The sequence below is a fragment of the Centroberyx affinis genome, unplaced genomic scaffold, assembly GCF_046629955.1.
Source record: "Centroberyx affinis isolate AG114_WGS23_722 - 3 ecotype Tasmania unplaced genomic scaffold, CSIRO-AGI_Caff_v1 ptg004126l_1, whole genome shotgun sequence".
NCBI classification, from domain to species: Eukaryota; Metazoa; Chordata; class Actinopteri; order Beryciformes; family Berycidae; genus Centroberyx; species Centroberyx affinis.
Window position 1 is genome coordinate 373,099 of NW_027281900.1, and position 12,517 is coordinate 385,615.

The 12,517-nt window shown below is 40.2% G+C and overlaps 1 protein-coding gene across 3 annotated transcripts in view; it reads right to left on the bottom strand.

Moving 5' to 3' along the window:
- Positions 1-2,098: 2,098 nt before the first annotated feature.
- The window catches only part of LOC139663823 (LIM and calponin homology domains-containing protein 1-like), a 113,665-nt gene continuing 103,246 nt past the window's right edge, over positions 2,099-12,517 (bottom strand). For all 3 annotated transcript variants that reach the window (XM_071542574.1, XM_071542573.1, XM_071542575.1), the window contains 8 exons: positions 11,867-11,959; positions 10,419-10,583; positions 10,148-10,242; positions 9,181-9,333; positions 6,834-6,926; positions 5,335-5,443; positions 4,687-4,789; positions 2,099-2,314 (listed from right to left, as the gene is read on the bottom strand). In XM_071542574.1, coding sequence (XP_071398675.1) covers positions 2,289-2,314; positions 4,687-4,789; positions 5,335-5,443; positions 6,834-6,926; positions 9,181-9,333; positions 10,148-10,242; positions 10,419-10,583; positions 11,867-11,959 — 837 coding nt within the window. In that variant the 3' untranslated portion in view covers positions 2,099-2,288. The remainder of the gene's footprint in view (positions 2,315-4,686; positions 4,790-5,334; positions 5,444-6,833; positions 6,927-9,180; positions 9,334-10,147; positions 10,243-10,418; positions 10,584-11,866; positions 11,960-12,517) is intronic.

The window sequence follows — 12,517 nt, forward strand, 5'->3', positions numbered from 1 at the left end:
CGGACACCTCCGTCTCAAAGATCCTCCTATAGAAGAGACTCAGCCGAGATTTTATTCATAAACTAAATAAGGATTAAAAAATAAAAAAAAATTAAAATACACAATCAGAACCGAAGCTTAAAAATACTGTATATCAGAAGAAATAAACCTGGAGAGGAGAGAGTTAAGGGCAAAGCTTGGCGAGGACGTGGTTCAGGAGGAAGGGGAGGAGGAGTAAGAGGAGGAGGAGGAGGAGGAGGAGGAAGATGCTAGTTTGCTCTCATACAGCAAATCATTTGGTTTTAGGCTTAAACGTGCATTTTACATCCACAATACATAACCGAGTTCTTCTCATACGATTTCAAAAAAAAAAGAAAAAAAAAAGAAAGAAGCAAGTGACTTAAAATGTCCAACTGGCGGCACAGATCTTCAGCTTCATCCAACCAAATATTGCACAAATGCAACTGCTGGTATGTGTGTTCAATATTTCCTCTGCCATTCAACTAGATGAAACATGTACTGGTGATTTTTTTTTCTTGTTGTTGTTGTAAATGAGTCCTATATCACTGAGCATTTATCAAAAAAAGATTACCTCAATTAATAGCATAGTCTATCCTCGCTCTAGAATAAAACAACATTCAAAATAAAATCAATGGTTTCCCCTAGGCCTATAAATCAAATATTATTTCCATTATTTCCAAGTAGACAAGCCTGTGTTCCTTTGCATTGGCTTTATCACTGCAAAATCACTGAGGAATCACAAAGGGAGGAGAGGGAAAAAAAGAAAGATGGAGTGGAAGGATTTGTGTAAAAAATAAAAAGTACTTAACAGAAGAAGTGGAGGGAGAGGGGAAGGGAGGGTTGCAGCCTTTCTGTCTGCACTTTAGCACTGAGTTAAAAACAAGATACACCCTCCCCTCCCCCCCAAAAAAATAAAATAAAAACAACACAAAACACCGTCCAGCTGGTGTTTCCTCCTGCAGTCACCTTGCTTTCCTAAGGCACATGAAGTCCTGACTTTCCAAGCTGATGTAGGCCGGCCGAGGAACAACCCGAGGTTTGTTTTTGTCTTTTTTTAATTTTTTTTTTTTTATGTAATAGCAGAAATATAACCTGATGTGACCCCCAAAGCACGAAAACAGCTCACAAGTCATGTTATTGCCCTATTGATGAAACTACATTAAAAACAAAAAAACTAAAAAAGCTATTTTTTTTATTTCCCAGCACAGAACAGAAGAGAGACATGTAGGAAGTTTACTGTAGTGTAAAATCACTTTTATATTCCTATAGGGGCTTTAGTGTGTTTCTGTTACTCAATAATCAGTTTATAGTGATCTTTATGGTATTTTTTATCACCTATGGTATCACTATAATATTCCTATAATATTCCTATAGGGACTTATAGTGTTTGTGGTACTCAGTAGTGGGTTTATAGTGACTTTATTGCACTTTATGGTATTTTTATCTCCTCTGGCATCACTATAACAATCCTATAGGGGCTTTATATGTTTATCTTTCTAAATTTTATTACAGTATTATGATAGTTGTTTTTCATGAGGGCGTAAAGCTGCATTTTTCTGATAAAGCTTGCTGAAGGAAAGTAAAAAAAATCCAAAATCTGATCTGTCTGACCACACATTGTGTTTCCTATCCAGGCTTTGGATTCTTACCAGCAACTCCAAATCAGGTGGTGAGTTAAGAAAAATCTGTCTCATATGATAACAACAGCTCATATTCATTCATATTCATATGGGATATATTAACTATTTCCATTAAATGGAACTGGATGGGAAATCTTCACAATTTCTAGCAAAGAAGAAGCTAGAATCTATCAGATTATATCTAAGACCTGGACACCAGTGAATTATTTTTTGTGTTCGTTCTGTCAGTATAGCCCACCTGTGATTCCACTGAAGGACCTCAGATTCAAAATGGCCGCCCCCCCCTCCTCAGCAGTCTCTCTCTCTCTCTCTCTCTCTCCCTCTCTCTCTCTCTCTCGCTGCATGATGAAACAGAGTCTGTGATGGAACATGGACCGATCAAATCCAGAGTGCGATTCATTTCATTCACATATCGGATGACCACACACACACACAGTTATTATTTTTTCTTCTTTTTTTCTCAACATTTCACGGTCGTTCCCTGTGTTTGGCCCCGCACATAATAAATCTCCGTGGGTTTATGAGTTGCAGGGAACAAGAAGAAGATCCCGAGACGCTTTTGAAGGACACGATTTGCAGATAATCTGGTTAAAGAGGGGATGGGATTTTCTTCCATGAACCTTGTGCTTGTCTGTCAGCTGTGTGTCGTCACAACGTGGTCGGCTGGCCGGCCGCTGGAAAGAAGACAGACAGAGAAAGAGAAATCCATAATTTGTATAAACCACAATAATCATGTTTCGGTAAGATTAAGCTGGAAGAAATGTAAATCTAATGAAAAAGAAAACGACTGCTGTGAGAGGCGGAGTGTGATGTGATGTGGCCGTTTGATTGAGTCCGTGATCTGATGCTGTGGTTTTCTTTAACTGCTGCTGAGAGCTTATTGAAATGTGTGTTGTGTGTCTTTTAGAGAGCGTGGACCTTTGTGTTGTGTGTGTGAGCCGAGGTGAATGGGAGAAAAATTAAGTTACTGTGCGTCTTCTCCCGACCGCCACATCGCCGTTTTCCCTTCCTCTCTGCACCTTCCTACTGAACCAGGACTGGATCCTCACAGGTTCATCCTGTCTTACATTTCTTTACTAAAGCAATATTCCACTTAGTTTTAACATGGGGGTTATTTGGCACATGACCGCCATAAAGACTAGAATATAAACTAATCACAGAAATTGGATTCAGCTGGACGAGTTTGTAGTGTTCAGATTTTTACTTCCCATTCATTTGAATGAGCCATGAAAATAGCTTGAAAACTGACTAGATTCAACAACAGATTCCACTTTTAACAAAGCATCCTGGGTCTGTCCTGATTTTCCATTTCAATTTTTGGTTTACACTTAAATTAGTATTTAAAAATAAAAGTAGATCCGGTCTCCCAAACAGGAACTATCTCTCCTAAATGGTATCCCTCCGCTATGTTCTCTTCTATCAATAAAAATGCTATTTGGCAGTTGGACCCACAGTCAATTGAAAATCACAGCAGCAGGATCTGTTGTTGAATCTGTTCACCAACGTGTTAAATGTAAGTTTTCAGGCTAATTTCATGGCCTCATTCAAATGAATGGGTAATAAATGGAATATTGCTTTAAACAGGGTTCCTATACATTTTCAATTAAAAAATTCCATACTTTTTCCAGACATTGATTTGTTTTGAAGATTTTGTCTGGTGTTCAATATGATTCACGCAGACAGACATCTTGCCCCTGCTAACTAGCTCATATCACTGTATAGATGAAGATTGTTCTTCACAGCGACAAATATCAGAATATGTGAGATGATTGGCAGGGTTCCTACACGGTTTCCATTTTAAAATTCCATATTTTTCCCAGACCCTATGTTCTTGACTGGATTTGATTTTGGTCGGTATTTGATATAATGCATGCTGACAGCGGCTGGGTAATAAGAGCGTCCCTCTATCTGAACATTATTCTTCACATCAACAAAAACTGTGGACTCAAAGTGGCTCTACAACAACATAAACGCTATAATTATGCGTGTATCGGACCTGAACCACAACATTTTCCATACTTTTCCAGACATTTTTTTCAAATTCCCAAACTATTCAAGACCTGGAAATGATCAAATTAATTTTTAATGCTTTTCCAGATTTCCAGACCTGCGTAGGAACCCTGTTTAAAGCTGCACCAGGCAAGACTTTCATGTAGAAACACACCTGCCATATCAGGCCAAAGGGACAAAATGGGGCTGCAATAAAGAAGAACTGAGACTCTTTAGATTTGTCCTGTTTGTCCAAATGAAATTCAGGATATGAACTCACATCCACACCACAATATACTGTCACATTTACCTCCATAACGATAAATGAAACAATAATGGTTCATAAATACCGCATTTACCACTGGTGTCACAACATGTGGTTCTATCACTATTAGCTGGTGCATTAGATCATTTTAAGGTGCGTTTGTTTTGTCTTTGAATGAAAGTATGAACATGAACATTAGCAGAAACACAGAACAATAACACCTTGCCCAATAGCTACTCTGATTTAACACAGTGATTTCCCTCCCATTCTGTGAGCATTATGTCACATGTTTTGTCCAGCATGTGAAAGTTATTTATAGTTATAGTTAGTTATTAGGCTAATGAAGACTTATATTTAAGAAGGAAATATTTCTACTTGTGCACATAGTTTTCCAAGTGTCCTATTAAAATGGTTGTTGATGATAATATTGATACATTTTTAAAAGGCTCTTTCCATTTTTCTGGTAGATGCTGTTTTTACAACATTCAGTAGAAACTAATTCACATTTTATTTTTGAACTGAAATGTAGCTAATGTGTGTCTTACAGAAATATGGACAGAGAGGAGAGAGAGAGTGAAATAAGAGAGAGAGAGAGAGAGAGAGAGAGAGAGAGAGAGAGATGGGAAAAGACATGGGTGAGATACCCCCCTGTATCTCTCACCCATCTCTGTCGTGTCTCTCTGTCTCATTTCACTCTCTCTCCCCTAAGTTTTGAGAGGAAGACATTGGAGAGAGAGATGGGGGAGAAAGAAATGGAGAGAGAGAGAGAGAGAGAGAGAAAGAGAGACTCACAGCGGGAACGAATGTAGCACTGGTGGCAGTTGAGGAGGCCGTTCCTGATCCGGACGTCCGTCCCCGTGGTCGTGTCGCCTAGCTGCCCCTTACACACCCCACACTGCAGAGAGAGAGGGTGAGAGACAGAGAGAGAGAGAGAGAGAGAGAGAGAGAGAGAGAGAGAGAGGGGGAGACAGAGAGAGAGAGAGAGAAAGACAGAGAGAGAGAGAGAGAGAGAGAGAGAGAGAGAGAGAGAGAGAGAGAGAGAGTGACTATGATGTTCCTTAATGAAGCATCTCACACCCGGACAGAGGAACAAATAAAAAATAAAGCTCAACAAATAATAAAACTTACCAACTTCCTCTCTCTCACACACACACACACACACACACACACACACACACACACACACACACACACACACACACACACACACACACACTCAGGCATTTGCTGTTATCTTTTAGTCTTACTGATGAATCGAAACTGCATTTGCTTTTGCCATGCTGCTCAGGTATTTGAATTTGTGCCAATTTGCAAATTTACATTTGTGCCAATAAATTATATTGAATTGAATTCTGACAAAAAAGACAATGAGATTTGATCCTTTGTGCCCAAAAATAAGGACACAAAGGCTCTTTTGGAAGACAACTCGCTCTGACCGACCTTAAAGCAGTGAATGTGGAAGTAGAGGCTGAGAGTCTCTATGATCATGGCCGCTCCCTTCCCTAAGGGCTGACCACAGCTGGAGCACAGCTTCTTCCCACTGACAGACCTGGAGGAGAGAGAGAGAGAGAGGGAGAGAGAGAGAGAGAGAGGGAGAGAGACAGAGAGAGAGAGAGAGAGAGATAGAGAGAGAGAATGAAAATGTGAGAGAGAAATATTTCTCCAAACTCCAAAATGTGTAATTTCGAAAAACTTTATATCCTTGGAGAAAAACGTGTGCCACGCTAGCTGCTGTTTATATAACATGCTGTGAAAACCTGAGACAGGAGAACTGACCTAAATATTTTAAATTTGTTCCTTTGTGTGTGATTGAATAATTGCAACTTTCTATTGTTCAGTTATCTTTGTTGTTAGTACTGCTACTTCTTCTTGATTATCACTGTTTTGCTTTGGCAACAGATACTGTTGTACTTAATGCCAATAAAGCTCATTTGAATTGAATTGAAATTGAGAGAGAGAAAAAAAATGAGTTGATCAATGTTAAGTCATTCTCAGTGTTTTTGAAAACACAGGAAAAAGACAGGGAGAAAAAAAAGGTGAGAAGCTGTTGATCAATCTGGACTGAAACAGAGACTTTAATGACTTGTCACACAGCAAATGACACTTCACTGGAGGATTCAGATATCAACACACGGCACGTCTACAGGTCAGTAAGCATCCTCTAAATCCCCAGTTATAATGTGTGAACAAAAATTAATGTATTACACTTATTTTATAGAAAAGCATATTCTATTCCCTTGCCTACAATGTTTTGAGTGGCTCTTTCTGCTGCTCTCTTGCCATTTTAACACTCTGTCTTTTAACTTGTCTGTCCATGTTTGCTTTCTCCTAATCAAGATCTGCATGCTTAGTGCTTAGTGTTCATCAGGGTCTGTGTGCTTGCTCTCTGTCAACAGGCCTAACCTCCATCCTTATGTGTTTTCTACTGAAGTGCTGTCCGATACTCTGCTACATGTCACCTCCGATTGTGTTTTTTTTTTTAAATATTTGCTTTTAATCCTAGACATTAATGCCATCTGGCCAGGGACTGTGGATGAAAACTAGTATTTTTGGCTAACTCCGGCACATTTGCAGAGATGTTTATTAATGTGCACTGTCCCTGTCAAATAAACTAATATATAAACTAATATATGAAATGAATAAATACTCCTCTGCCAAATACTATCATCCATCGATCAAAACAAAAGCAATTAGTGCAAGAGGCAGTGAAGTAGATTCTCCTTGTATTCAAGTGATCGCTCTCTTGTATTGCATTGAAATTCCTGCCAGGTCGGAGGGAGGGTCATGCTGCAGTGGTTCAGTTTATGAGATGGGCGGAGAGATGGAGTCAGTGAAGCACAAAATGACAAAGCAGAAATGAACTCAGTTGCCCCCCCTTCACCCCCCCCCCCTCCTCCTCCTTCACCCCTCCCCTCCATGTCAGATGTCTGATGCAGTACCTGTTTGGCGTTGGAGGCAGCGTGTCTGGCGGTGAACATGGTGCAGGGGGCTTAGCTGGGCTGCGGCCCATGTTATTATCAATGGGACCGCACCTGGAAATGGACAGCAACATGCAACATGACGATGATGATGATGATGATGACATACCGCCGCAGCAACCCTATTGGCTCCCAGAGGCAGAGATGAACCAATCTGAGCCGGAACGAGCTGAACAGCATTAATCTGGTTACTGTTTGGGCGAAACCCAGCCGCTCTCGTTCCTGGATTTCTTTGTGCTTTACCAGTAAGGCAGAATATAATGATATGTGTCATTATATGATTCTTATGGTAGCTATTGTTGAAAATAGCTTTATGTTTCTTTTGTCATGGAGTATTACTACATGATGAGGAGGAAGGATGTGAGGTGAAAAAATGGTACAAGATGCCACCTGCTGGTCATTCAGGTGAATTCAACTCCAGTCTAAAACTTCCCATAAACCAGTGGTTCTCAACCTTTTTCATATCAAGGACCCCTAATTCAGTCCACATTAGAGCCACAGACCCCCATATGATGATATTTTGTCTCTCGGCCCCATTTCTGAGAATATCTTTATTGCTCGATATGGTTTTGTCCAGAATCCCATGACTAACTGTATTGTAGGCACAGAGATAACAGTGAAACTATGATCAAAACAGTCATTCTTCTACATTCTCTAATTGTCTTAACTTCTTGTAAATGAAATAATGGTGTGGTTTAACAATTCATCAATTTACTGGGGACCCCTTGGAACCCCTTAAAGGACCCCTGGTGGTCCCCGGACCCCACGTTGAGAACCACTGCCATAAACCCCTGATCTCTTTCAATAGTCTGGGAAGATCTTGACGTCTCAAAAAAGGCTAAAATAATGATCACTTTCCTTGAACAAAACAAAATAAAAATAATAAAACAGGCAATGTTTACAGTGAAGGTGGTAAAATTACTCATGCAACCAATGAAACAAGCATCACTGCACCTTCCTTTCTAATGGTATTGCAACTTGTAGCTTTAAAAACAGGAGACTGTGTAGAAATTGTAGTATAAAATTCTAATATTATATATATGATATAATCTATTTATCTATTTGTGCCTGTTAAATACAGGATTCGTTGTTTTGCATGTTGGTTTGGTGTGTGGAGGAAATAAAACAAGGCAGGGAGGCCTAGTGGTTCAGGACACCATTTCCATAACTGAAAGGTCAAAGGTCAATCCCCATAACAGCTAAGTGTCCTGCCACAGTGTCCTCGAACAAAACACTCACTGTAAGCTGCTATGAATAAGAGCGTCAACTACATGTCCAAATGTAAACTGCTGTCTCAAATGCCTGATTCTTTTGGCTTAGTAAGATTTAATGTCTGGAGGTTTAACTGTATGCAGCATTTCAAACATTAATAAACCACAGATGGAGGAGAAGCTGAATAAAGACGGAAGCCTGGAAGTGTCAAAATACCTACAAAGGCTACATGAACATGGTAGAGACACAAACACACACACACACACACACACACACACACACACACACACACACCGATGTTGTAGTTCTCAAGTTCAGGACTAAGACTCAATTTTCATGACTCAAACTGAACCTGATTAGACAGTAGGGGAGCCAGACATGGACTTGAATATTGATGCCAATTTCAGACTTTCTGCCTTCTGGATTTATAAATTGAATCAGACTCAGTCATGACGATGGTGTCATCATAGCTTTGGTGTTTACAACTCTCTCTATGTCAGGTTTTCTCGCTCAGCGTCCAACAACCGACAACCTAACTGTAACTATTCATTCTTAGTCAATTCTGTGGTGTTGTTCGCTATTGTGCATGATGAGCATTAGGAAGAATATGTACTTTATTGGTTGTTATTCCAACTCTTGCTGTAACCAGGAAGCTAGTTAGTGATCTTTTCTGTTTTCCCCTGTTCTTTTAAATGCTTACGTATACTTATTTTGAAGAAAACTTATTAGCCAGTGGACAAGCCTTGGTAACAGGTATATAATATAAAAATACCCTTTAGGATGTTCCTAACTGTGATTATGGGTTCTTTTATCTGTACCTAACCTTACAATCATTCCCATAATCACAGTAAAGGACGCTCTCTCCTGCACTGTTTCTGTAATATTCTCTCAACACAGATTCATATGTAAGAGGGACTCAAAAGGGATTCAAGGAACTCAAGTCAGGCTCAACTAAAACCTTTTTTTTTCTCGGACCACAGCATCCAGGAGTTGTGGCAAATCTTGGATTGAAGGTTTACTAACTCAACTGTAACACACTGGCTCAGAAGCACACATGCTTGTACACACACACACACACATATACACACACACACACCTCCGGTCTCCCGCTGGCCGGCTGGGCTTGCTGCTGTCCAGTAGGAGCTCTTGTTGCTTCTTGACTGGAGTCGTTGTTTTGGCCGGAGCCGGGGAAACCTTCTGTCCGTTCTGCAGACTCTGGACCGTCTCTGTCTGACTGCTACTCATCGAGCTGAGGATGACAGAAACAAAGTATGGTGAGATGAATGTGTCCACTGTCGTAAATATGTCACATAACATTTAACACTTTTCATTTATTTTATTTAACCTATATTTGACCATGTAATCCCACTGAGATCTCTTTTTTCCAAGGGAGAACCTGGCTAAGAAAACAGCAAACAAACGAAAGTTGCAGACACACAACACAAAACAAAATACAGAAGCAAAGTACTATTAAAGGCACATAAAAGGTAAGAATAAGAGTCCAAATTCATTAAATAACATCTACAAGGCAGTAGACCAGTGGCACACCAGCAGGAACAGAAGCCAAACCTGGGAGGGATGGTTAATATGTCAGGTGCCATAAATTCAAGTGAAAAGTCATTGACCCCATGAAAATTGCTACAAAATCTGACAGTTTAATGTTTATCGGCAGGTATCTATAAAAGGCAGAACATGACACCAAACCTTTTCCAAATTGTTAGGATGTACCGATAAATTTGACATACAAATAATCCACAAAGCTCTTTTATTTCAATTAAATAAAAAAAAAAAATCAATGAAAATCTCAACTTTCCTAATTGGCTATCCTGGTATTCCTTCATCTTTTTTGAATATTCCAACTTCCATACACTAAAAGCAAATGTGCTCACTAGTTTTCCACATAGTTGGTCATGAACTCCATATATCAAAAGAGGTTGGCAGGTGAAATTGTCTCCCGAGGCTTCAGAGCCTCATTTTAAGTCACTGTGGATAAGAGTGTCAGCTAAAATGCCTAAAATGCTAAACGCCAAAACAAACTCTCACTCCATCTTCTATCCACCAACCTTTTGCCTGTTTTCATGCTGTCGTCCGCTGTGCTGATGTCACTGGTCCTGTCGTTTTCTCTCCGTTTCCACTCCACGCTCTCTGTGCTCCCCCTCTGTGCCATCCAATCACAAACAGGGAATAATTAGTTGAACAACCAATCAAAAAACAACATGCCCAGTCATGTAGTTTCAACCAAACATTTCCCCCCAGAATCCCCACTTGAATTGATAAAGTACATGTATCTAGCAACCTATCTATCTATCTATAATCAATCAGTCAATCATTCACCGACTGCCTCTCCAGTAGTTCCTGCTTGCGTTCCCAGTCGGCCAGCGAGCGGACGATGGCGTCCTGGGGCCCGGAGGCGGAGGAGAGCTCCCCTCGGATGGGGGAGGGCAGGGCCGAGGAGCGGGGCGTCAGGGGCGCCACCGTCTCCTCCAGGATCCGGCGCTCCTGGTGGGAAGGAGGAGGGAGGGGAGAGATCACAGTCACCCAGCTGCCCACACACACTGTTTATATTTTACTCTTTACCTGCTGTTCTTATCCAGAACAACTTACATCAAGTCCAACAGTCAGAGGTGGAAAGTAACTAAGTACATTTACTCAAATACTGTACTTAAGTAAAATTTTGAGGTACTTGTACTTTACTTCAGTAGTACCATTTTATGCTACTTTATACTTCTACTCCACTACATTTCAGAGGGAAATATTGCACTTTTTACTCCACTACCTTTATCTGATAACTTAAATTACTAGTTACTTTGCAGATTCAGATTATTAATACAAAATATAATCAACTAATAAATTTTGATGTATTATTATAGATTACTGTAAGATATGCAGCAGTATATAAAGTAGTGGAAATCAGCCCCACCTTTTCCAGCTGCAACATTAAAGTGATGCTTACACATTAATGCATCAATAATTATAATTCAATAATATAATATATACTGTATTATTCTGAAATGGGCCATTCTGCATAATGAGTACTTTTACTTTTGTTGCTTTAAGTACATTTTGATGCTAATACTTTTGTACTTTTACTTAAATAACATTTTGAATGCAGGACTTTTACTTGTAACAGAGTATTTTTAAACTGTGGTATTTCTACTTTTACTTAAGTAAAAGATCTGAGTACTTCTTCCACCACCGCCAACAGTACAAGAAGCTTTGGTTCTTAGATCACCAAAATGTCAAGTAACCAATAATAAAGAGTGCACACCAGGGTGAGAAATTAATGAGGGCTTGGGGCAAAAATGCTATTGAAAGTTCATAAAATCTCTGTGAAATTGATTTCACGGGACAAAAACGGCCCCATAATTAAGATTATGCATTTCAGTTACGACTGTTTTTATGCAATTATTGAAGTGTGAATGCGGCTACTGTCCCCTGTGAGCTACCGTAGGTGATTCGTTGGATCCTGTGAAGAAGAAAAACCACAAACCACTGTATTAAAAAAAAATAAAACCACCAATATGGTAAAAAAAACTCAACAAGCTAGTGATGGAAGATGGACTGGTTGGGGACAGAGAGAGGAAAATTGCACTATCCTCCGCTGTGAGGCCTTCTGTCAATTTCCAGCAGTGGGAAAGATATAAAAAACTAATCTTAGTGGATCAAATTGAGTGATGATATCCAATGCAAATGTATCCAAATCCCAAAAATGCCCTCTAAAAAAGAAGTTAATTTCTTACCCTGGTATCCCTCCACACACACACACCCACACACACACAAACCTCCTCGTGGTACTTCCTCTCCTCCTCTGCCACCTCCCTCTGCGCCTTTTCCCACTCCTCCTTCAGCTTCGCCTGCTCGCGCTGGTACTTCTCCTGTTACCATGGCAACAGACACATGACATACAGCACAGAGCCTCAACGAAGAAGCGACAGGGTAGGGACGGGGGCCAAATTGTCCACTAGGCGGACAGACCGACAGAAAAACAGACACATGGAGCGATGCATAAATACATCTGGCCCCAAAAGGCTTTGAGAGGTTTTTCAAAAGGTTTCTGTCTTTCCTGAGTAATCTGAGGAATCGGAGCAGATGTTTAAATTCCCTCTCAGTGCGTCTTGTTTCACGTAAACCAGGAAGGAATTCAGACCTGTAAATCCTGATGTGATGTTCAGTAGACTATCTAAGTCTGCTCTGCACCGGGGTTTAACGCCCACGCTACATACTAACAGTTTAAGACTGATTTTGAGACATGAATGAATGCAAAGCTAACTGGCTATTCCTCCACTCTGGCTAACACTTGCTAAGGTCTGATATTTGCTTGTTAGGGATAAAAGGCAAACAAAAGAGACCAGAAGCAGGAAGTGTGGACAAAACAAAGCAAAAGCAGAGCATGCAGAGTCTGCTGAGCACAGGATTCCTACACAATTTCCACT